At 44.3% G+C, this 24,874-nt stretch overlaps 1 protein-coding gene across 10 annotated transcripts in view; it reads right to left on the bottom strand.

Annotated features, from left to right (window-relative positions):
* SLC4A4 (solute carrier family 4 member 4) overlaps nucleotides 1-24,874 on the bottom strand; it is a 231,478-nt gene that overhangs the window by 12,066 nt on the left and 194,538 nt on the right. For all 10 annotated transcript variants that reach the window (XM_074905331.1, XM_074905328.1, XM_074905330.1 and 7 more), the window contains 8 exons: nucleotides 22,333-22,604; nucleotides 17,761-17,831; nucleotides 14,605-14,793; nucleotides 12,388-12,501; nucleotides 11,868-12,029; nucleotides 6,874-7,052; nucleotides 5,420-5,492; nucleotides 1,530-1,598 (listed from right to left, as the gene is read on the bottom strand). In XM_074905331.1, coding sequence (XP_074761432.1) covers nucleotides 1,530-1,598; nucleotides 5,420-5,492; nucleotides 6,874-7,052; nucleotides 11,868-12,029; nucleotides 12,388-12,501; nucleotides 14,605-14,793; nucleotides 17,761-17,831; nucleotides 22,333-22,604 — 1,129 coding nt within the window. The remainder of the gene's footprint in view (nucleotides 1-1,529; nucleotides 1,599-5,419; nucleotides 5,493-6,873; nucleotides 7,053-11,867; nucleotides 12,030-12,387; nucleotides 12,502-14,604; nucleotides 14,794-17,760; nucleotides 17,832-22,332; nucleotides 22,605-24,874) is intronic.

Here is a 24,874-nt window from a genome sequence, read left to right as displayed (position 1 = left end):
CTTGCTTTCCTTCCATCAAAGAAACCCAGCAGAAAAGCCAGCACAACTCCTCTCTCCTGACTGACTTGTGCTTAATGCACAGTGGGCTAAACACGTTAACTCAGTTGTCTCAAGTGAAGGTCCTAGGTCTACACTATATCTGGCAATTAAACAGAGACACAGGAGTGAAACATCTCTCAAAGCAAGCCCTAAGGTGCCTTTATTTTAAGAAGCAGGACCCCATGTGCTCTGGTGATCAGTGTGTAAAGCAAGGAATTAAGGTGTCAGTGGAAAATGTTCCACTGGCTTAAAAAAAATGGGCCTGATCTCCTGTGGCTGTGGACACCGGGCATTTTCTCTTGAAGGGAGCACTTCATTACCCGCAAAACAGAGAAAACAAGATGAATGCCCAAACTGTGGTCAGCATTAAACTCTGTGTCACATCTGCCACCCTCCCCTGCCCTGCTCCTGTCAAGGAAAGACATTCAGCATTTAAAAACAATGGTGTTTTTTTCCAGAATTGGGAGAAGAGGTGAACAGAGGTGAGGGCAGACATCATGTTACTAGAGAACAGAAAGGCACCTAACTGAGGGGTGAGGAACATGGGCAGCTTTTCCGGCAGAGTCCCTTGCCTTGTGCTGGACCGGATGGACTTGGAGTTAAACCAAAATCAGGATTTCTCATCAACTGAAAAACATCCTTGATCAGGGGAAAACAAGCTGCCCAGTCCCCTGACCACCTGGGCTGGGAAGCAGGGGAAATCCCCTCCAGGAGAACCAACCCAGGGTGAACATTACAATCCCCTCGTTGTCCCCTGCCCGAACGTGGGCTTGATGCCCACTGCTGAGACCAGATTGGTCTCACACCAGTGAATGAAAGCTGGGGCCATTTTAAAGAATACCCAAGGAAATTCTCATGGTGCTCAGAGAACAGGCAGTCTTTTCCCGTTAGAGCACAGCCAAGAGCTAAAAAGAAAGGCCACAATTAATAGGGTGCCAGAAAACAACAAAACCACTTCCAGCTTCCTAGGGCCAATGACAGACACTGTGCTGTGCAAAAGGCTCCTTACGTAATATTTCCTCAACAACAAAGAAAAGAGGCTTGGCTTCCCCTCTCCGGCAAACAGCAATGTTCCCACTCGTTAACACTGCAGGATAACCCTGCTGCCATAAATCAGCTTCCTTTCCCTCTGCAACAGATGCCCTGAACCATCCTGGGAGTGAGCCTGGGACCTCTGCAAGCATACCCTGCCCTCAGCATCGCTGAGCTGGGGTGGAGGGAAAAATGGACCCCAGGTCATCGCAAAGCACCCCTGATCACTTATGAGGCCCAGGTTTGGCTGCTCTCCCACCAAGCAGTTTGCTCCCCTTTGGTCTCAATCTCAGTTCAGCCAGGCTGTGTCAATGTTTGTAAATGGTTGCTACCTTCCCTGGGTGTCTTGGAAGGAAAAGGAGGCGGTAAAGGAGAAGGAACAGGCCAGAGGGCTGTGAAAGAAACACTGCACTGGCTAATGATTGCCATCTTCTGGAGGAGGAGATGGAGAGACTCACCTGCACGCCGTTAAGGGAAGCAACACCCATGTAGAGGAAGACACCGTAGAGCACAGGCATGGGAATGAACTGTGGGGGGAAGAGCAGGAGAAACTGAATCAACAACCTCCCCCCATACAACACACCATTAACACATGGGGGGACATCATTCTTAGCCTGTTGTCAACTCAGGTTGCACCTACAGGTGGATAATGCAGAGTAATAAAGCCAGCAATCCTTATCCTTACTGGTAAACATGTTCCAGTAAGATTCAAACTGCTTTTCACCTCTTGGTTTTCGGTGAGACTAGAAGAAGAAGATAGAGAAGAAGAAAAGTCATCATGGTCCTGTGGTATCCATCTGTGGAGATCCAGCTGGAAAGGTTCTGCTCTTGAGTACCACCCTCAGCCATGACAGTCATGCCAAACAAATCTCTGATTGCTCCATCTTTCACGCACATTAATCCGTAACTATTCAAAAATACAGGACCATGAGTTACTTTCTCCACTTCCAGAAACTGTCCTTTCAAACATCAGTTTCTGCTCCCTCAAGTGCTAAGCGCTGCCCATTCCTCCATCAGTGGTCCTGCCATCTGGGACATCTTCCTTCAGCAGGGAGGAAGACACATGGTAACAACACACATGCTTCCCAGAACAAGTATCTGCCCCTCCAGCCTGAAGCACAAAGCTTTCCTCAATGGCAAAAGCCACCACATGGTTGCCAAGAGGGGGAAGCACTCCTCAGCCCTGCAACAAAACCATGTGCAGCCAGCATGGCCCACCATAAATGGAAATACTTGGGCACAAATCAAAGGCAGGAGCTGTATAATAGCCTTTGTGTGATTTTATCTGAACCCAAGAAGGACGGAAAGAATTCTACCAAAGGAATGCCTTCGTGCAGTGACAGGCAGCTGCCACTGAACGGCAGCCACAGCACAGTCATGGCTCTGATGAGGCCAGCACTGCTGCTGGAGGAACATTGTCTTTCAACCCGTGCATGAAACTCATTAAAAAGGCAAATAACGTGGCAGTCATTCGTGTTTTATTGTATTCCCTGCCACATTATTCGTTGTTTACTGGATCAGAAACATAGTGTCATGCACATATCCCTGGATGCCTCAGTCCTGAGTGCATGCATTTCACTTGGGGCATGTGAGCACCAAAGTCACCAGGTCATGTGCCATCTGAGACCAAAGCTTCCCAGACTACATTTTTCCCTTTCCTCCCCTGAGTCTCATTCCCTATCACCTTCTGTGATCTTCTTGATTGCTAATTCATCCTTCTGTTGGATTTATTTGCTTTCTTGAGTGAGTTGCGTTGATATTTCACATTAAAAGCCAAATGTTTTTTCCGCAGTCCGGGTTCATTGGTCTGCCGTCACTGTGCACCATTGTGGGGAGGGACAGAGAGCCGGTGTGTGGTTCACATAGCTGTGGGTGTCCAAGGGATTCAAAGCCCTCACTGGATCTGAGGGATTAGACCAGACAAGATAATATTGCCTCCAGCAAGTTGGGTAGGAGGCTTCCAGAGTTTAGCTTTCTAGTTCATTGCTCTTTTCCTCTCCTATTTCTTTCTGTTGTTTTTTTTTTTTTTTTTAAAAAAAAGAAAAACATCCAAATATTATTTCACCATTCCAGGATATAATTAATCCTGGAAATCATCCCTAGGTGAAACTTCAGTACATTATCCTGCAGATAGCAAGCAACACTTTCACTTTGGAAGACTTTCTTTTGGCAAAGTATTCACTAACTGTGGGGTTGCTGGCTTAGGCACTCTGAGCAAACCTGCTGCTAGCCAACAGAATTGAAGATGTTTTTATAGGAAAGTGTCTGTCATTATCCTAGCAGGGCCGAGGATGTTTCTGTGGAGATCTGCCATAGCTGAGCAGAAACATCAGTGATGTTCAAAACCAGCACAAACACTGCAAAACCCACAAAAACAAAGATGAGATTATTCTGTGGATTTATTGAATTTGGGATCATTAGTGTTCAATTTGCCACTGGCATGAGAAGACTTTAATGTTCTGCAATGCATTTAGCAAAGCAGTTCTCTTGAGCAGAAGACCCTGCCACTGGAGTTTGTTAAAGGTCCTGAAACGCTGCCAGGTACTTCTCGCTGGCACGTGGGCGAGGAGCGTGCCGATTTATCCTCAGGCGTCCTCCCGTGAGGATCTTCCCCCATAAGTGTTCTTAGGGGAAACACGGACAAATAATTAATGAATGAAGCAATAACAGGGGAAATAATAGACCCCAGTGGAATAGAGGAAGAGATCTTGCAGAGAAAGGTCACATGAGCTACCAAACAGAATTATTACAATCAGGCATTAAGGGCAAGGAGAGGCCTCTTTGTGCAGAGAAGGAAACTGTTACCAAGAAACAAAAATTTACTAGTTGTAAAAACAACCTTAGAAAACACGGATAGGAACACACTGACTTTGTAAAGCCAATTTCTCCAATTTAAACACAGGCAGCATCATTACTCTCTGCCTACCTCCCCCCCTTCAGGCTCACACCTAACTGTGCCTCACAGCCCCCATGGCTTCCAACCTCCTCATGACCAAAACCTCATTCGCCTCCTCCAGAAATGCTTCTCCAGACATCCGTCTGCTTCATCACAGACTCATGATGCATGGTGCCACTGTTTCAGTACGTATATTATTGTTTTGATGTCTTCTGCTTGTATCATCAGTCTACAGATCCATGGAGATGGACTTCTGCAGCTGACATCTCCGGTTGTGCAGTATGCCTGCACTTGGCGCCACTTAAATCATCATCCCCAGAGCAGACAGTATCCTCCACAAGACATGGATAAGCAGATTTTCCAGTTTCGTTCTACAATCTGATGATCCACAAAGGATGCATTTCTCTGTGGCCACGTGCCCACAAATTTTCAGGTCTTGGAAAATAGCTATCTGCCTAGATTAAATGATGTATCAGCAGCACGTCTGTCCAGAACCTTGGATAAACTCACAAGAAAAAAAATTCAGATTAAGAAATCACATTTAATTGCACTGCTTCCTCCAGAAATGCATTTTCCATACTGCTGAGCTGTGCATTGCTTCTGAGTGATAAGGGATGTGCTATTTTAGGAAGATTGAGCCTAAAGGAGTGAAAATTTGATTGTTGTGCTGGCTTTTTTTTTTAAAGCAAGGCAAGCTGCCAGAGCCTTGCACTGCTGAGCTGTGTGCCTTGGCAGCTGCACCAGGCAGGGTACAGCTCCGCTACAGCAGTGGCAATGGTCACAAAGATTTTTGGCCAAAATTACCCATGGATTAAAACCATCAGCGGTAGGCTCTGCTGATCGCCACCAGTTCTGCATTTTCTCTCTTATCAAAAACCCCTCCTCTCAGTGGGCCATGCACACAGTCTTTGAGCAAGCATCAAATGAAGATTTTCTTCAGGTATATGTGCTAAGATGTGTGGACACTCAAATAAATACAAATGTACTTTTAAAACTACATATCCATCTCTTAATCTGTATCCTCCACACAGCAACTTCATCACATTGCCAGCCACCCTTCCATCATGCCACCAGTAGGCTCTAGAGCTTTATCCACAATACATTTTCCATAAAACATGGGCATCACATAAGTATGAGTGCAAAATAAAACTTAATTTCATGCAAACATGGAAGAAAAATCTTAAAGTGAAAAAAGCCCACAGCCCCCAAGACCACCAGCCCTGAAGTTTATCACTATTACTGTCTAGCACACTACAATGATGTTATTTTTTCCTTCCAAAAGGTTTGTATTTAAGCTTCCAAAAACCGTAAAACTGCATCAGTAATTCTCACTAATTTCCTTTCCATACTTTCATGATGAGCCTTTTTAGGAGCACAAAAATAGCCTGACAGTTGCTGTGGCCCTACTTGGACTGTGTGAGCAGAAGGAAGCAGAAAAAATTATGTCCTTACCTTTAGGATAGGGGCCATGAAGACAGACACACCGGTCAGAATGAAAACAATTACTCCAGTGACTCTCTGCTCCCTGAAACAAAATCACTGGGTGAGCAGGATGGCTTCAGCTTTCACCCATTTTTTTCTTCCCCTCTCAGAGTACTCAAAATAAACATGAAGCCTGACAACTCATTTTTGCATCCACATTTTCCAAGCAGACTGGCAATTACAAGCCAATGGCATCAGGCAGGTATCTTGATCCTGACCAAGCCTCATACACCTCTTTTTTCAAACACCACATCAGTTTTTATATGCCACCTTAGATCTGCTGTTTGTGGATCAACAGAGTACTGCTACTGAGTAAGGAGTGTGTTTACATGTTAAACATTAGAAACCGTTAACTAGCAATCCAAATCCTCTGCAAGGCAGTGTTTAGAGCATGCACATAGGTAATAAATCATTAGCTCTCCATTCTTAGATCAGCAGCATATTCTGAGTCCTGGTCACAGCACGCCAGCAGTTGGATAAATGGTTCAGGCTTTCATGGGGTGCTGAACACATGCCTTCATCAGCACCCACAGCTGCTCCCTACATCCAGAAATACTTTTGCCAGTAATATTTCAGAGTACTGAAGAGTACTGAAAGTTAGGCCATTAAATTTCTATTTAGTCACCTGAACAAGTGGCCTGATTTCCAGAAGTGCTCCTGTTGAAAGTACTTCAAACCACTTAATTGAGGCAACCAAACACAGGAAAAATTGCTTGATTAAGTAGGGGTGATTGCTCTAGGCATGGCAGGTTTACATTTTTTAACATTATGTTTGCTAATGAATGCCTATCTGATTTCCATGGACAAAGAAATCTGCAGTAAATTTATCTCCTTTCTCAAAACATGGAAAACTGTGTCTGATCTGGCCAAATAAACTTTTGAGGAGTTACACGGGGATTTGTCCAAAGAATTGCCAGAGACCTGCACTGCTAAATCTCACAGACAGGTTTGGAAAAATGAAGAAAGCAGCATGAAATTCTTCATGACAACTTTGCAGCATCCCATGGGCACCAGAGCTCACTCTGTAAAGCTTTGTGTATTTTGTGGTTACTTCAACGTGCATGTCCAAAGCAGACCAAGAAATGGTCTAAACTCTGGTGCAAAGTTTCCTTCCTTTCCTCCCTTTGATACCACACGTTTGCACAGGCTCTCCCCTGTCTACAGGCATGCACATAGTACAACAATTTTCTTCCTTTTCAAGAAAGAGTATTTGCAAAAGGGCTACACCAGCTAAACTTCTACCTGAATATATCCTCTGTGGACAAAAAAAGCTGTAAGGAAGTACAAGCTGATCTGAAGATTTACAGCAAATCTAAGAATATTCCCCCTGAACCTCTGCAAGTGTCCTGCTCAAAGCAAGATCATTTGTAGTACAAACTGATCTTTGAAGACAAACAAGGCAAAGTCTTTTTGGTTTGACATACCTCACTCCCAAAAACTTGGGCTGTTCTCCAGGGGCTGAAGTTTCCGTCTCCATCTTCAAGCTGTCAATATGAGCAATGGAGATCACGGTAGCAGCAACATACCAAGGCAGACCCATAAAGGAGCATATGATCATCAGAATGGCCACCCAGAACAAATCCAGATGATATCCAGCACCTTTCTGTGAAGGGAAACAGACAACCTTCAGCTTAAGTGTTCTAAATACCTATGGAAGGGCCAGGGCTCTGGCCCGGGGGCAGAGGCACAGCAAACAAGCAGCATTTCCTTCTACAGCACCTTTTGGCCAGCAGAAATGGTCCTAAGAAAAAGCAGGGTAGGACACATTGCTCCTTAAAGGATGAATTACCTGCCTCCACAAGGAAAAGAGGTAAGTGTTACAAGCTCTGAAAACAGCAGCATACAGTGAGCACAGGAAAGCAGCAGACTTGCAAGCAGCCTGGCTAAAGACCAAGCACCTTGTGAACACTATATAGTGGTAGGAGGTTGAGTTAGTATAAGCCAAGTCTCGTGACCAGCTACATGGGTCTTTACAGAGGTATTTGACACAGTAGACCATGAGTTAAAGGCAATCAGAAAGCACAACCTTCACCGAAAAATATCTGGTGAGATACACATTGTATCCTGTAAACAGTATAAGCAAGCTCTCAATATGTATCTCTCTGTATTTTTTAAATATATATATACACACACATTTAAGATGTCTTGGTATTAATGGGATTACAGTGTTCTGAAGGAGCTGCATTGTCTCTTACAAAAATGAAACCCCATTATAAAGCACTATTTTTATAATGGTATGTTCCCATTCTTTTAATGAGATAATACATCAAAAAGAAATCCAATGCTCAGTACCACCCCAACCCCCTGCTGCTTCCCAACAGCACCTGCAAAAACCACAACAGCCCATTTTCACAGTACAAGACAGTTATGGCATCAAGAGAGTTTGGAGAGGGCGAGCGAATGGAAGACAGTCTACAAAGCAAGAGAGCAGCTTGCGGTGGTGTGAGCCGTTTGTCTGACCGCTCTGCTACAACTGCACAGGACACCTTTTGATGTGGTGGGAGGACAAGACTGGTACCTGTGTGTGTCAAGTCATCTCGTGCCTGTGTAAGTGACAGCTTCGATGTGCACAGAGCTTTAAACATGCAAACCACCCTTTAAAACCAGCCCAAAGCCTAATTTTAGTTTTAAGCAGTTGTAAAATAACAGCGTAATGACTTAATGAAATATACCTGAAAGCAATCTTACAGAACTATGGTGCCTGCCAAAAGGTAACATTTGCCATTTGCTGTCTCAGAGTGAGCTCTGAACTCCTATATTTAGGATAGGAAGCAACAGCGGGATCTCACATTCAGGACTTCACAACTGGTCTGAGCCCTGCTGATCATGCCTGGTGCTGGAGACATCTTCCCCAACACCCAACCCTAGGCTCTCTTGGCGAAAGCAACAAGAACAGCTGATGGGCTCATACCCTATTGAAAGGAGAAAGCTGCCCTCATTCTTTACTCATTTTGAAAAATCTCCAATATTCCGGGTTTTTAAATCCTTTAATAAAGTAAACCAGGAAATCCACCAGTCACCAAGTGCCAAGAGAAGAAGTGAAGAAATGGAAGAGCCACCAAAGAAAGAGATCTTCATAAAAACACTAGATAAGTCTCTAAGATTTGCTATTTTTAAGAAGGGTAACCATTTTTTAATCCTGTTCAATTTGATTTTATTGGAAAGAACAAATGATCTGGACCCAGGAGGGAAAGCTCGTCTAGAATAGTCCTCATTGTTTTCCTCATACATGCACTGCTTACCTTGGCTGGCTAGCAGCACTGGGATGGGCACTCAGTGACAACCTGCCAATACTTTAGCAAGGCACTAGCAGAAAAAAAAAAGTTCTTCTGGTCTACAGCAGATTTTGTGTATGGAGGTGGTTTTTGGTGCAGAGTAGCAAGATTGAACTCAAAAATCCCCCCATTTAACAAAAGCATGTGCTCACAACCGTAACAAAGGAAGCAGGAAATAATTGTTTTATATTAAACAGTACTTTGCTGGAGTGTTTATACTTTACTGAAAAAGTATACCCAATGCTGATAGCATAACCATGTTCAGTGCCTATAAGCTGAAGAGATGAGGGGTCTCTTCTTCATGAGGGAAGAACAGTGAATATATTCTTCAACTGATTAAGAAAATTATATATCTGCTTAGTTAAGTGCAGGAGACAGACCTAAAACTGAGATCATATCAAAGATTAGCCTCGCCCCAAGGAAGATCTGGGTACAGTACTGAATATATCTGTCAAGACCCAGATGTCAAAAAGTGATCTTCGGGGGTTGGTTTTTTTTTTTAAACCAGCCCTGTAAGACCATCAGCCAGTACTCATCACTGCGCACACAAACATTTCCTATTCCCTGTTACTCTGACCTTCTCCTCCAAGTCAGGCTCAGGACAGTCTTAAATCACACATCAATTGTCTAATGTTCACAGTGACCATATGAATTGAAACGTCCTCCTCTTTTTCAAGTAAAAGCTCCATTCACATTTCCAACAGCTCTCAATATAACTGATGAAGTAGATATCTAAATAATAACCAAGCATTACCCATGTTTTGAGGGAGTCTTTACTCTCATGGGTTAGACCACTTGAAATGTGTCCCATTAGCAGGAAGGGAGAGTTGTCTTGTACAGGAATTTAATATTTTTCAATAGAACTGACCATGCAGGGAAAGGAAAAACCCTACAGGCATGAAAAACTGCATAGCGCCAGTCTGGAAAGTTTATTTTAAAAACATTACTACATCTTAGGCTGTTATATGTCAGCAGATATAAAGGTCTTCTTTAAATAACATCCAACTGTGGCTATGCCCTTGGTATGTCCCAAATCTCTTCAGTTTATTTCTTGTATTTTACAGCACTGTACAGCCAACACATCTGTCATACTTGGGTTGACTCTGGTCATACCCACCACAGGCGGGGTCCTGCCATCGCCCCCAGTGTTCCAAAACCTTCTTCAAGTGGTCAACAGTCACATCGACATGCCATGCCTGCTCAGGGATGGCAGCGACACAAAGAGACCTTGTTCTGCCGATGGAACATCTGCTGGTGATCGTCTGACATGATAAACACAGTAACAGGGGTTTGTCACATCCAGAGAAACTTTGCCTGTTGTGATAAGGTGAGAGATTCTGGCTTGGGTGCAATAATGGAGTGCTGTGCAAATTGAAATTAGGTCCTAGATCAGGTTAAGGCAGAGCTCCTGAGAGAGGAGGCTCTTCCAAACTCACAGACTATCCCCACCACAAGCCTGAGCTCCAAAAAATGGGCACTCTCTGCAGATCTGTGCATGACTTGGTGGACCCACTCTAGCCATCCTCATTTTCCTTTCCATGCTGATGCATCAGATCTGTAAAGTATCCCCTTATAGTCTACAACAGAAGTGCCGGGAGAAATCTGACCACAGTCACAAAGCAAACTTCTGTCCTTAAAAACAGCAACAGATGACAGGGAATAGGCCCATGTTTTTGAGGGAGGAAGGTGGTAGGATAAAAATTAGATGTCAGGAGTAATTTGATGCAAGAGGAGATTTGAGTTAGCTGGAATTGAGTCTGGGACTAGTTTCTCTAGAGAACTAGAGTCTTTGAAATGAACAGCCATTTGAAATCTACTAAAAACCCAGTTTTGCACACCAGCCATAAGGCAGTGAGTGATCAGAACCTTCTGCTGGCCCAAACCATCTTCCCAAATGCCTTGTTGAAAAAAATGACAGAAGGAACATAGGCCAAACATGCTCACTGGAAAGGACACATGTCCTTCCTAAGTGTTCCTGAACGTCAGATCTGAGGACTTGTTTTAAAGCAATGAATGCTTCTGGTAGTATGTATAATCATGTTTGCTGGACATTGTGGACAGCATATGCTTACCCTACACAAGCAAATATCCAGAATGACAGACATCAACTTTTCTCACCGATTTCTGACTGTGTTTAATGTACTGATTTCTCATCTCCTACTGGAAAAGCAGAGCACACCAGATGGACAAGTAAAACAGACAAGCAAATAACTTTGTTTCTGAATAGATACACACCCTGTTTCCTATTCTAACTCTTCCAGTGGCAGTCTTGTAGAATTACCAAGGCAAACAATACCTCTGCAGTCAGGACTAGTAGATTCTGAAACGAACTTCATCCAGACCTTTACTAAGGTAGACCAGTACTACTACCATGAGTAGAGTTGCAGGGACAGCAAAGTTAAAGTAGGCAGTCAGACATTTTTTACATCAGTATTGTTTACAAGACAAGCTTTGACTAGCCTATACCTACCAGTTTTCTTTGCCATTCTCAAATGTTTACAGTTGGAGAGTGAAGCTCTTGCAAGGAAAGATCAAAATGTTGTAAAGGTTTTAAGAAACTTTTAAGTTTATGTCGACATGAAAAGGGGCTTTGAACAAAAGTCCTGCCTCTCAAAGGAGGGCTGCTCTAATTTCTTCTGGCTCTAGCCACATCTTTGCCAGATAAGCAGTGGCTAGGATGTGATGAATTTAAGTCCTTTCATTTCCTCAGAAGGGAAGAGGTAGCTGGCTGGTTTTGTGAAATCTGACTATTCCTGGCATGGGACCTGTTTGCAAAGGAAAAGGGAGGAACAATCCCAAAGCTTCTCATGTAGGAATGCTTCAGGCTGCACGATGGTGAAGCCAACCAAAATTAGTAAGTGCTTACTGAACGAGAGATTGCGAGTTGGCCTGCACAGGGTTCTTGCTTTAGGAGGAAGGCAAATGCTGTTTGTGCAATGCCCAAGATTTTCAACCGAACCAGCGGTTTTCCTGGTAAAAAACTCTACGCTAATTAACAAAATAAATATTGTTGTTAAACATCAGCAATGATGTTTCTGAGGTGGCATGTATGTTCAACTCTACTACAGACCTTCCTCCGCTTCTAGCACAGCAAAAGCACCAGGCAGCTCTCTGCATGAGTGCAAGACACAAAGCACACCCACCTTGAGCTTGTGCTCCTTCCTGTTGACAATGACGGCTGTGATCTGCTGGTCCATGAAGATGAGGATAGTCACCAGCAGTGCAGGGATGGCTGCTGCCAGGTACACCCACCATGGGTTCCCTCCAAAAGGTGGGATAAACCAACCCCTCTCGGGACTGGTTGGCTTTTAAGGGCAAGAAAAAGAAAGGCTGCATTAGAACTGCAATATAGGAGTGGTGACATCCTAAATACTCTCATACTTGCAGCAGTGGGGCTACAGGGAGACACTGGAGGTTTGTGACAGTTTCATCCTTCCCATTAACAGCAACAAAAGGTTCAGAGTATGGAGGCAGGATTTGGGAGATAAATCAGCCAACCAAATCAGCCAGTGATGCTAATAAAAAGGATATCATCTGAGAAAAATGGTCCTTTCCAGATAGTTGACCACTCTCCTGTTTTGAGGGCGAGTTATTTTACACAGGGCAGATGGGTGGAAAAGAAACCTCTTCTAAAGGCCACCAAATAAGCTGACAACGACATACCTTGAATTCACTTGGCACGATTAGTTTTGGTGTGTCCACACCTACCAGGGCATCTATTCCACAGAAAATCAAAATGGACAAGATAATGGCAAAGTCACTGATGAGCTTCCGGGCCTGAAAGAGAAGTTGATATCATAAAAGTAGTCAGCACTATGAAACACCATCTCACCCATGCTTTAGTTTCTATGTGATACTCCAGGCTCGCGTTTGGTGGCAATACAAGCTCATAGTTTCTTCTTTCATAGAAACAAAGGTGTGCATTGTCATGTCTGGTGCCGTTTGCCTAAATGTGCCTTGGTACTTTATTGCACTGTCTGAAAGTCAGACAATTAAGCCCAAATGGAAGTATGAAAACAAGCCTAAGGAAAAAGAAAATGGCTTTTGTAAGAAACTCCCACATTAATTCTTCAAGGCAGTCTCAGTGATGTTAGGTTCAGCAGCTGCCAACAACCACTGGTATGGAGACCTAGTTCTTCTGCAGCAGTGTCTGAAGAGACTTCAGGATCAGCTTTCAATATTAACAGATATTGAACATTTACAAATAAACCTAAAAAAATAATGACTGTCTTAGACATACAAAATATTGTCTCCTGTTTGTCTTGTGATTTCTGACTCTTTAGGGTCCACATATTCACGTTTTTCTATGCAGGGCCAGAGACTGCTTTTTTGACATGGGTCAAACTTCTTGTGTTATCACAGGATTCCTGAGGTTTTAACAAAAAATACTGTGTTATCCCCAGACACCATTATTTTAATATGGCTGATTCTGCAATGCAGATTAACACACGTACAAAAAAGGGGAAGAAATGGTATTTTATACAAGGTAATGGAAACAGTCACAAACTTCCCTTCAGAAGGGAAAGCCAAAACAGATGAGATGTTCTGTACGACTAGCAAAGATTATATTACTGCTCAAGTAATAAATCAACCTAAACAGACAAGAAAACAAACTAGGCTTCTCAACTAAATCCTCAACATGCCCTAGGAGTGCAACTCTCCTGAAGTCACTGGAATATGACAACTTCAAGCTGCCACTGGTCAGACCCCGAAATTTAACCGGGCAGGACCCGCTGTGTTTGACTGTAACTGTGTGATCTTTTCAGAACTGTTGCTCCTTCCAAATTTCCTGGGTTCACATGGTTACAGAGAAATTGAGCTGCATTCCAGCCCGGATGGAATTTGCTTCCTTTTTATTAAAAATAATAAAGGTTCAGTTGTAACACAGCAGAACAGTAAACATCCATGCAGAATAAATCCCCACATGTCAGAATGCCAAAAATGGGGCGGGGTGGGGGCAGGTCTTGGAGAGAAACATGGCTTTGGTACACACAGAAACCTCCAGCTCGCATGTGTGTCGTGGTAACTTTACTTGGGGACACAAAGCAAGCAGATGCGCCTGAGAGATGCATGTAAGCTGGCGGTAAGTCTGAGCAGAATCTTGTTTAAATCAATGCTGATGTTTTTCTGATCATCCTTATTTTGCATCTGGATCTTCAGAGAAGAAAGGCTTTAGGTCCCTACCATAACAAGTAGACCAGGAATGGACTGTAGTTGAGTTCAACATTTTTGCACAGATTTCTGAGTATTTCAAACACTACGCAAGAACATCAAAGGCATGTTCTCCTGTTCTATACCAACAGCTCGCTTACCTGCATTTACTCAGTGACAAAGCAAAGGGCTTCTTTTGTCCTCCCCAAATACTCCTTCTGGCTATGAGCAGGGAGACTACTGACGTAACAATTAATAGCCCCTTTTGGTTGTTTGATTTCTGTAGAACAGCCACGCATCGTACCCTAGAGTTAGTACATCACATTAAGCTGTGTATCTGACACTGAAAAAGGCCAGCTGAAACTATATATGCCTGAAGGATTCTTCTGATTTCTTAAGGCTGGTAAGATACATCATTGCGTATCTCAGCTTGGAAGTGCTGTCTGCAGCACCTTTAGAATAACTGCCATATCCCCACGACAGATTATGGCGCATTTTGGCTCTTCTGCTGCCCTACCCATGCCCTCCAGAAACACCAAGGGACAGCTAAGAAATCCCAGACATACCTTCATCAACCAGTTCCATATTTTTATCTCAACCAATACAACCTGGCTTCCCTGCAAAGCATTTCTCCCTGGGTGTGTGTGACAGCTATACCAAAATGAAGGCTGATCTTTGCACTCTGAAAGAGTAAAGAAACACACTGCTAGGGTGAAAGGAGATACTTACAGTGGTTGGAAAATAGCGACTGGTCTTGAATTTCTTCAGGGCCATGGAGCAGGTGTAAGTGCCAAAGAAGAGGATGAAAGACATGAGGGTGATGTCAGGGACATATTCACAGTTGTTGCCCACAAGCTGTCCTCCGTATTTCAAGCACTCCTTCGTTGTCAGAGATGACCAGTCAATGGTGGTGTTGTACTGCAGAAAAAAAGAGAACATTTCCATAAAACTGTGCGTAAGCTGCTCATGCTAGAACAGGGCATCAGGAAAAATACTGGGAGGAAAAGGGAGGCATGGTGCAGAGGCTAAAAATCCCTGTGCTTGTGTGCAGACAGAAGGGATTTTAATCTGGACAGAGGATGGTATTACCTGGGAGCTGAGGACAGTCTGGGCCTCAGAAAGAAAACAGAGATCTGCTGACTTCTGCTGTGATCTGCCAGACATGTTCTGCATTTTCTTCAGTGGAAAAGCAGTGTTGGAAACCTCACACAGAAGCTGGAGTGGCCTGAGACCACCTCTAGATTCACTCCCCACTGCTCACTTGCTGCAAGCAACACCAGATCCAAACCCGTTTCTCTCAGGTCAAGGCCAGCACTGTTTCCACAGCAGAAAATCTCCCTCCTTGTCCTTTCTAGAAATAAGAGTTCACCTCGTGCCTGCTGTCAACTTCTGCACACACATCACCGCACTGCAGCTACCGCGAAAAATTTAAAGGATTTTCAGGCACCTATAAAATTCTGTCAGTCTGGAGAGTTTTAGAATCACATTGTCTCTGCTCCTCCTTTTCTGCATGGAAATGCCAGGGAAGGAAACCATAGTCCCAGAAACCATGACATCAGAGAGAAAGAATGTTTTAAAATAACTCAAAAAGGAATAAAGCCATAGAGAAGAGTATTTTACTCCAAATAATTGTTATAGAGAACTTGTCACAAATGTGGGTACAGACTAATTCAGACCAACAAGAAATTTGCCAGAAAAAAGATGTCCTTTATGCAAAAGTGCAAGGCACAAAATATCCTTTTGTTTATAAGTGACATTTTCAAGTAGGGGAAAAAAACCAAATCTAACTTATATTAGAAATTTTGAAAATATCTAAGGTACCTCCTGAAGGCAAAAGGTTCATGGCTTCATGTTGGTCTATGAGTATCTTGTTCATGTGTGTATGTTGAGAAATACATCATACATGTGGTCAAAGTGGATGCTTACCAAGTCGTGGTCTGAAGCTGCATGGAATAAACTGCAGCTTCCTCAGCAAATGTTGTGAATCCCAAGAGCTGAACTGAGGCAAGATTTTGCTGACACTGATGGCAGGGTGGGGGAGGAAACCCAACAACAAAACCCCCAGCTCTGTGTTGTTGTTTGACAAGGTGGTGCTGCATTTGCGCTCCCAGCATTGTCTCTATGGCATCAAGCAGCAGCACTTTGCCCCTCTTCAATGGGATTTCTGCAGATCTGCCCTGACTGCTAACCTCAGGATGGCAACCGAGGGGAGAGAAACATGGCTTTCAAAGCAGGGAGATAAATTAAAAAAACAAGTATTTTGTGAAAAAAACCATATTTTACATTTTGTGATCTTACATCTACAGAAATAAGTACTGGCAAGTGTTCAATAGGTAACTGCTTGGGATACCAGGAGCAGAAAGAAGAGGGCAACTCTCTTCTCTGGGAGACCTCCCCAGTGTGATCTTGCTTCATCCCCCTGCCCGCTGCTTGGCAGGACTTTTACTGGGGCTGCTCTTCCCCTTCCCAACACCATCATCGCATGTCCCTAGACATCTGTTTTGATTTGAAACTCTAAGGCATCCAAAATGGGGCCTGAAAACAGAGCTAAACTCTGCACCCCCAACTGGCTCCCCCAGCAGGGACCAGGGCTAAGGCAGAGCATCGTACAGGGAGACCATGGCCTACCAGCTCTTTCCAAAATCAGGCAGAGACACAGAGTCAGGACTGACAGGAGTCCCCTCCCGCATTGCAGGAAGGGTGTTACAAAGCAGAGTTTTGGGGGAGGAGAGTTGAGACACCAATACAATGGTTCCAAGAAAGTACAGCCTGCAAATGTGACTTGTTGGGGTTTCACGCCTCCAGGCCTCAGCTCAGTTCTTTGCCTTTCTGTTAGGCACAAAACCCAAGAAAAGTTGTCCTTGTTAACTGAACAGAAGTGGCAATGGGCACTCTTCTGCCGACAGGTGGATGTAGATGTCCTGATGGCTGGCATTGTATTGGGGCTGCTCATCTCTCCCCCAATCGTTAGTTTCTGTGGCAAGCAGCTGAACAAAAAGGCCCTCATTTTCAGCCCTTCCAGAGGAAGCCAATTCAGATGCTCAGGGACCACAGCCAGCCAATGGAGTAGGCAAGGAGCAGCAAAGGGCACCTGAAGTGCAGCCTGGACCTCAGGAGACCTATTTCTTCACTCTGCGAATGACCACCTCAGGGACCTTGGGCAATGCTCTTGCCTTCAGGCTTGTGTCTTCTCATGTTCCTAGTGCCTGGAGACAGCATGCCCAGCTCAGAAACCATTCCCTTTCTGCTGGGCCACTTAATGCCACACAAGAGTGGCCAACACATGAAAAGAAACACAGACGGGCAGGATTTGTATTCTTCAGCAGGAAGTTGTTATTCTGTGTCTCAACTTACTTCCCCTGCATCAAACAAATGTATTTGAGTCCACCAACTCCATTTCTTTCTCCTCATTGTCAAAAGCTCACCACCAGAGTGAAATGTGGAAAAGCCAGGGTTAGCTACAAAAAAATCAAAGAATGGAATGGAAACAGAACCTTCCAAAGGAAGGGCTGGCCACAACACTCCTACCATTACAGCCCTGGACACAAGGATCTGACTAATTCCCCAGGGGGAACCATTTGCATCCTGTCAACACACAGAGATCAGACTGCAAGAAGTGGCCGCTATTCGCAAGTAATTAACATTATCAAATTGTGCACACAGTATGTTGAATGCAGTACAACGAGAAATCCTCGGAGGATCAAGTGGGCACACCAGAAGGAGCACTGTCACATTTTCACAGTGTCAAGGGCAACAGGGGAGTGTCAGCGTAAGGATTTTCTTCACATGATCAATTCCTGATATACTAGCATGGCCCAGCAGAAACACACAGCACTTGCAGACTTCAAAGACCACATAAACTCTGCCCTCGAAAAGGGCACTTACCATCTCAGTAGAGGAATAGAACAGCTCATCGGCTGACGGCACAGTTGTCCTGTTAAATAATGAGCTATTAACTGCAAGAGAACAGAAAAGGTAATACCATGAGCATGGTGCTGAAACAGCTAGAAATGAAAGCAAATTTCAACTGTCAAGCCATTTGTTAACTCCATCAAACTGCCTGTAATACCTTTGCTCAAGTAAAGTGAGTCAAAAGTATTGTTTCAGAGTGACTCAAAAGCATCAATCACCAATCACTTAAAAAAACAGAAAAAAAGGCTAAGTGAAACATAATTCAAACCTAACTGGGGTTTTTTTGGAGTTCATTTAAAAAAAAAAAAGAAAAAACAGACAGACAATAATACAGTATTTCATGGTTTTGCAGTATTTTTTCTAGCAATTTCTGAATTAAAATAAATATCCACAGAACACTCCTAATTATTAACTTAAAATTAATGCACAACCCCAAAGATACCCAGAAAAGCAAAACTAATCTCAGAATCCAGCACAAACACATTTTCCACTTAAAAAAACCCAAACAGATTAAAAGAGTAATTGAAATCAACAGGATGAAGATAATTTCTCTGAAAAAAGGGCAGCATTCACTGTTACAATGATAAATGTTTTCCTTTTGTTTTCATGGGATTAGAAATCATTTATTTGAGATTCCATTTAGAAATCCAATCTTTCCAGAAGATAGGCTTGTCAACTATGTACTCATGTTTTATTCAGGTTTTGCATCTCCTTTTATGTCCGATAAGAATATTTAACTTGTATTAAAATATTGCCTAGCTCATATTTGTTTGGCTGGAGAACGAGAAAGCACATTTGTTTCTTATCCTACTGAAATCATACTAGGGTCTAAATAAGTAGTAGGACATCTTTGTACGCAGGCAACCTTTCCCAGGTCCTTGACAAGTAAGATCTCATGAGTTTTGCTGTGCAGATTTTGCCATGGGCAGGGATCTCTCTGAAAAGGTCAGATGGGCAGCCTGCTCCTTAACCCCAAGGACAACACTTGAGCGTGGAAACTGTGCCAAGCTGCAAGCCATGCTGCAAGGATGGAGCTGAGCCTGTAAAACGATGCAATCCTTTTCTTGAGTGGTCAAGTCTGAGAAGAGATAATGTGTGTCTCAGAGTGATTTATGCTCTTTTTCTAGCATCTCTGATGATGTCCAAACCCTCTTGGTAGGCTTGACAAATGAGGTAAAAGGCCTTTTAGTTGGAGCAGCTTGTCCCCTCTGTGCAGAAACATGTAAGGTGGCCAGTCGAACCAGGGTCTTCACACTGTCACATCGGTATCCAAAAACTGCACAGAGCAGAAAGTAACAACTTACAAACTTCTAGACCTCCAGTCCCCTCCACTGCAGCTCTTGAGCCCCCTTGGCATTCAAGTACACTTCCCTGATGCTTTGCTAAACAGTTGCTATGTGGATGCTATTACTCCTGAAGGTGGATGGAGTGTGGGTTTGGCTGCTGGTTTTGCCTTTTAACTTCTTGACCCACATTACAAAACAGTGCATGTTTGCTCAGAGACACAGACTGGAGGTGCAAGGATCAAAGGGAAGTCTCTGCAGGACACACTAAATAATCGTTGCCAGAGCACACACAGATCCCATCGGTGATTTCAAAGGCATTATATTAAGGTCCTGTGGAAAGTGTGGTGGGGCTGGTGAGACGCTGCTCCCTGGTCTTCCGAGGCCCCTGCAAGTGGGAGCGCAGGCAGAGTCCACTGCAGAAACCAAGCAGTGCAAGCCAAGGGCTGACGCAAAAACTCTGGAGCCAAATCTTAATGACACAGAGATTAAAACCAACAGTAAAAAGCCTGAACCAGAATATGAGGGAAGAGGCAGATTCACCTGTTGCATGACAACAATCAATGAAGCTTTACTTGCGCTCACTTTGGAAAAAAAGCAAATAAATCTGCCCCCAGCTCCAGCACAACTCCTGACAGCTTATCAACCCCTGCTCACCATACCCCAACAGCCAGACATTATTTGCACTAGAGGAAAATCACTGGAAAGAAAGCACCTGCGACTGCATTACCCTTTGCTTCCTAGAATCAGGCATCCCCTTTTGCTAATCTGCCACATGCATTTTTATTCCATTTCCTGATGCCTGAGCGAAAGCTTGCAAGCTTTCAGGGAGGAAATGTTCACATAAAGGATAATTGATGTCCTAATGCTCTCATGGTATCTGCTTACAAAACCTGCTGCTGCAAGGCCTTACAGTTTTGAGCTTTGTTTCAGAGACACTCACTACGTTGCTGGGATCACGGCTAGCTTTGGCTTAAGCTCAGATCTCCTCACTTTATCTTATGCTGTGCCATCCTCCTCAGTTCATTCACCCAGAGCCAAAGCAGAAAGAGCCCAGGCAGATGCCAGGGCACAATTCCCCCTTTCCCCAAGGCCCTTTGGTCACTGACACCATGCTGAGCAGCTAGCAAATATCCCAGAAAGGCAAGGATGATATTCTGCCTCTACTTTGCCATCTTATATACAGGGCTTTAAAAAAATACAGGACATGGAGAATAAAGCCACTTAAGTCACAAACTGACTCCCATTGCATGGCTATAAGCATGTACACAAAGCAAGGCACTATCTTTAAAAACAAGTGAACTTGGAACCCCTTTGTGAAAATGTTTGGCTTAGACTCTGTCCTGGTTGTTGCTTGCTACTTTGCTGCTGATTTACTGTTGTGTGGTTAGAGAGGAAATCTCCTCTGTAACTATGATGAGCAGCTGATGTGGAAAGCTGTTTATTTAAGGAGCAGGAATTAAATCTGTGCTGTCTCTTGCTTATGGATGCTGCCTGTGTTTATGCAGAGACACGGCGACAGACCAGGCATGTATCGGCGTATTTCAGATCTGTGAGAGGCCAAACTGTCAGTGTCACGACTGACATACTAGCAGCTATTTCACAGGCCACTTGTTCCTCTGGTAAATTCCTTGCTTCTGTGCATCAAATCCACTGTGAAAGGACACACCAAGCTAGGGATGAGAAAAGCCAAAGGACCCAGCTAGCATCACTGTAAGCCCAGCACTTGCTGCTTCCCACACAGAATCTTCAAATTAATTTTTTAGCTTGTCCTGGAGGGAGTTTAAATATGGGATCACTCTGTTAGCTGCTCCATTCCCAGTCTGTTGTTTCCAATCTTCTCCCTCAACTTCGGCAGCTTCTGAAGCACTGGCCTTTGTGCCTGAGTTGCCACAGACTCAGGCAGACCTGAGCAGGAGAGCTTGGTGTGGCTGGAGCCAAGTTTTCTGAACAGGCTGCTGTCAGCACCTCCAGTACTGTCTGGTCGCTCCTCCTATTCAAGGTTTATTCAGTGTTACTTGAAAAACTAAGAAGAAACATTTAGAGATGATGATAATAAGGTCATCTTTACCCTCTGAAACAAACATCTGGCAAAGAGGCAAATCAAATTAAGAGAGAACTGTGGCAGCGAGGGTTTGTGAACTTTGCCAAACCACACATGCTGATCCTCCCCCTGCTTTCTTACAAAGGTAAAGACCAGGCACAAATCTCTTATGAAATAACATGTGAGTTTTTGCCACATGTTCCATTTCCTCTACACACTCCAGCTGTACCACCACATTTGCCCCGGGCACTGGGTCTGTCCCATAGGCATTTAGATGGGAAGTGGAGATTTTCAATTCAGCACTGATCATTCCCCCATTGTCCTAACTCCAAAAAAAGAAAACACCCGGCCATTCACCAGCATCCAAGTGCTTGCAGAGACCCTACATTTAATAACGAACATAAGCACACAGTTCCTAGGGACACCTTTTGCACGGAGGCAGCTAGCAGCACCCAGAATCTTTTCCTGTTTGACAGGTATGTCAAGATAACCGTAAGTTTACTTTGAGCACAAATCAAGTTTCTTACTCACTCCTCATTGTTTGAAGAATCCTAGGAGTGGTTACAGCTTCCCTAATGGTACAAGCCAGCATATTTCTGTTTGTATTTGGGTTTTCTAACCTTTTGTTCCCGGTTGTGTTGCCGGATCTATATGTATGCTGGCTATACCTGCCTTGCAGCCCACGCTCTAGTGATAGGCTGAACCGTTGGATACGCTTCCTCTCTAGCAAGGAACTGTTTGTGTTTTTCCACACATACACGTAGCCAGGAGGTGTAAAACCACCCATGTTTGGGTAATGCCCTGAATAAATCCAGCTTCTGCACTTGACAAAATGGCATAGTGGATACCAGTAATAACCTGAGCACCACAGCAGTGACGTGGCTACCACTTCTGCCCCTTCACAGACTTTTCAGAGGGATGCCATTCAGAATTAACAGTCACAGGGATGCAAGGAGACAAGGGTACAGAGCCAGCTTCTCCACTAACAATGCTCACATGAAGAGGCCCAGGAAGGTCGGCTAGAAAAACATACCAGTTGGCACATAGGGTGAAATTCATTCCTCAGCTTCAAAATAAGGCTAAGACAGGGTATCTGCAGACAACTGATAAAGAAGGATTAATCTACCTGTTAATTATCTGGACTGCAGCACAATAGAGAAAGAAAGCAAATGCGATCTCCTATCTGCAAACTGAAGAGCTAATTAAACATTCTCTTACCTGGATATAATGGTTCGCAGGCACAGGAGTAATGTGTGATATAGTCCACCTTGAACTCGGAGTTGATCGGGTAATGATCTGCCAGCTTGATCATCTTCTTGAAAGCATCATAAATGAAGATGAAGCTAATAAGGGAGGAAAAACCTTCTTCGGTGAAGCGGGTGAAGTACTTGACCAGGAAGCTGGCATCAGTAGCGACAAGAATGAGACATTGGAAGGCTGACCAAAGGCCGATCCAGAGACGAAACTCCAGGTAGTCAAAATCATTGTCTCTGCAACAAGACAGGGGTGGAAAGAAGGGAAAAATATCGAGGTTAGATAAAGCCACACAAGATCGTGACTTCCCGGTGAGCAGTGGTGAATGCCTGGCCTTGGGGACCTGTGCTCATTTAGGCTCAATGAGAGCATTCCCAAGAGCTAAGCTCTCCCTTTTCAGCCAGCCAAGTCCGTAAATGTATGCGGTTCAGTTTAATAGCTGAGGTGGCAGAAAAGCATGCAGAAATGATCAGTCTTCTTTACACCTCCGCTAATAAATGTTACCAGTGAATTCAAGCTCTTTCTAGGCTTCCCAGTAAAAATCCTCCCTTGGTAAACATGCACAGAGCTGTAAAGGCCCAAACATCCAGCTGTCCAGACCGACAGCAGTTCAACGCTGACAGCCTTCCACCAGCTGAAGACATAACCACAGTTTACAAATCTCCTTCTGAAAAGTAATCTTCTGCCAAGCCTCACACTCAGGAGCCTGCATTTCCATTTCTCAGGCCCTTGCACTATCTGCAGAAATCAAAGCATCAGCAGGAGAAGATCAATAAGTACAAAGCAGAAGATGACAAACCCTTGTGCCAGGACGTGGCAGGCTCTGGAGAACGATGGAGTGAAGTGCATCGTTCCTTCCTGGGAAGTTTGTTTGCCCCTTGTATGCTTCTCGAGGCTGCCATGCCTTGACAGAGCAGGGGTCCAAAGGCAGGTTTTTAGCACCGAACAAATGTGAAAAGTGAACACCAGAGCAGATGAGGCCCTGCTAGGGAGGTTGCTGCTTGCTCTGAGGAAGGGAGTGGGAAGCAATGGGGCCAGCAGCCCCAGCCAGTCTGTCTTCCCTGGAAGCCAGGAATCCTGCAGCACTGAAGGACAGAAGAGGAAGGGCAGTTTCTGTGGAAAATCTGTGAACAAAGTATCTAACAGTGTTGGAAAGTTCTGGGGAGAAGACAGGGCTCAGTTTATCCCTTCCTTACCCTAGCTACCTCAAGTGTTGTAAGAAAAACCAAATGCCTCTCGCTGTGAGCTCACCTTTAAATAAAAAGCAGCAAAAGCCATCTTCAAGACACCTTAGGAGTGCAGGCTACACCAGAGAACCACCCACAGCTCTAAAACATAATAGCAGAAAGGCATCTTCAATCCCCTCTCCAAGGCATGAGGGAGATGGAGAGAGACGGACTGCCCTGCAGCACAACCCCTCCAGGCCTGTTTGCAGTGAGAGAACAGGCATGGGTCAGCACCAGCTCCTCCAGAGAACTGCACGTGCCTTGGAGAGGGCTTATCTCCTAGTACCAGATACCTGGCAAAATTCTGTGCCTTCAGAGCTGGCTACAGGCTGGTCCCACCATTTCCTCGTCTGCACCGCAGACTCCCTCAAACCTTGCAGAGTCATCATGAAAAATGTCCCTGCATCTCCTATGTACCTGTTTCTACACACTATTTCCAGGTAGACACAGTGTGCTGTTGCACACCTCTACCCTTTGGCAGTGTTCACACGCTGGCAGCAAAGAGCAGCAATTTTTCATGGTGCACCCAAGGCACCTGCTCCTCTGCCAGCACCTCCTGGCCAACGGTGGGGCTCAAGGGCCATTTTCTAGTACATGGTATAAAACTGCAGAGGAAAGAACAAAAGAGCACCTACAACCACCTTGAGATTGCAAAATGGGAGAAAAGGCTGCAGACCAGGCAGGGTGTCAGTTAAAGGTTTTCTGCTGGGCAGTGTCATGCATTTCTGTGAGGATCCTGGGTCAGATAGGCTCAAACAGGGCTGGGCATTTGCATTCAAACCAAGTCTCTGCAATGGTTGCTCCTTATTGTAGATAAATATCTCAGGGAGGGCTGTGGCCTTCTCACACTGAGAGTCTGACCTGGAAGAGGGGTAAGGAGCAAGGAAGAAACAAAGTGATGATTTATAAAAAGGTAAAAAAAAAAAAAAAAAAAAAAGAAAGACCTCAGTGACAGGTCTCTCAGATATCCAGAGTTAGTGCCTCATAGAGCAGGAACTGTCATCCATCTGATCAAGTGTGGAGAAGATGGCTGGCAGAAGCCCAGGTGGCATCCCGACTGCACACCACTGAAGAACCTCAAAAGCTTCTAAGCCACTTTTTTTTTTTTTACCCCTCAAAATCCTGCAAGCACTTCTGAAGCTCACAGAGCAAATGAAAAAGCACAGGACATTCCACATACACAATACAATAGGCTAAGTACTTTTGCCATGATTAATTTTCTTTCCAAGGTCTCTGGAGGGGAAACTTTCCCAACAGACCACTTTTGCAGCTGGAAGGCA

The sequence above is a fragment of the Athene noctua genome, chromosome 4, assembly GCF_965140245.1.
Source record: "Athene noctua chromosome 4, bAthNoc1.hap1.1, whole genome shotgun sequence".
NCBI classification, from domain to species: Eukaryota; Metazoa; Chordata; class Aves; order Strigiformes; family Strigidae; genus Athene; species Athene noctua.
This window is presented reverse-complemented; position numbering and strand designations above follow the sequence as displayed.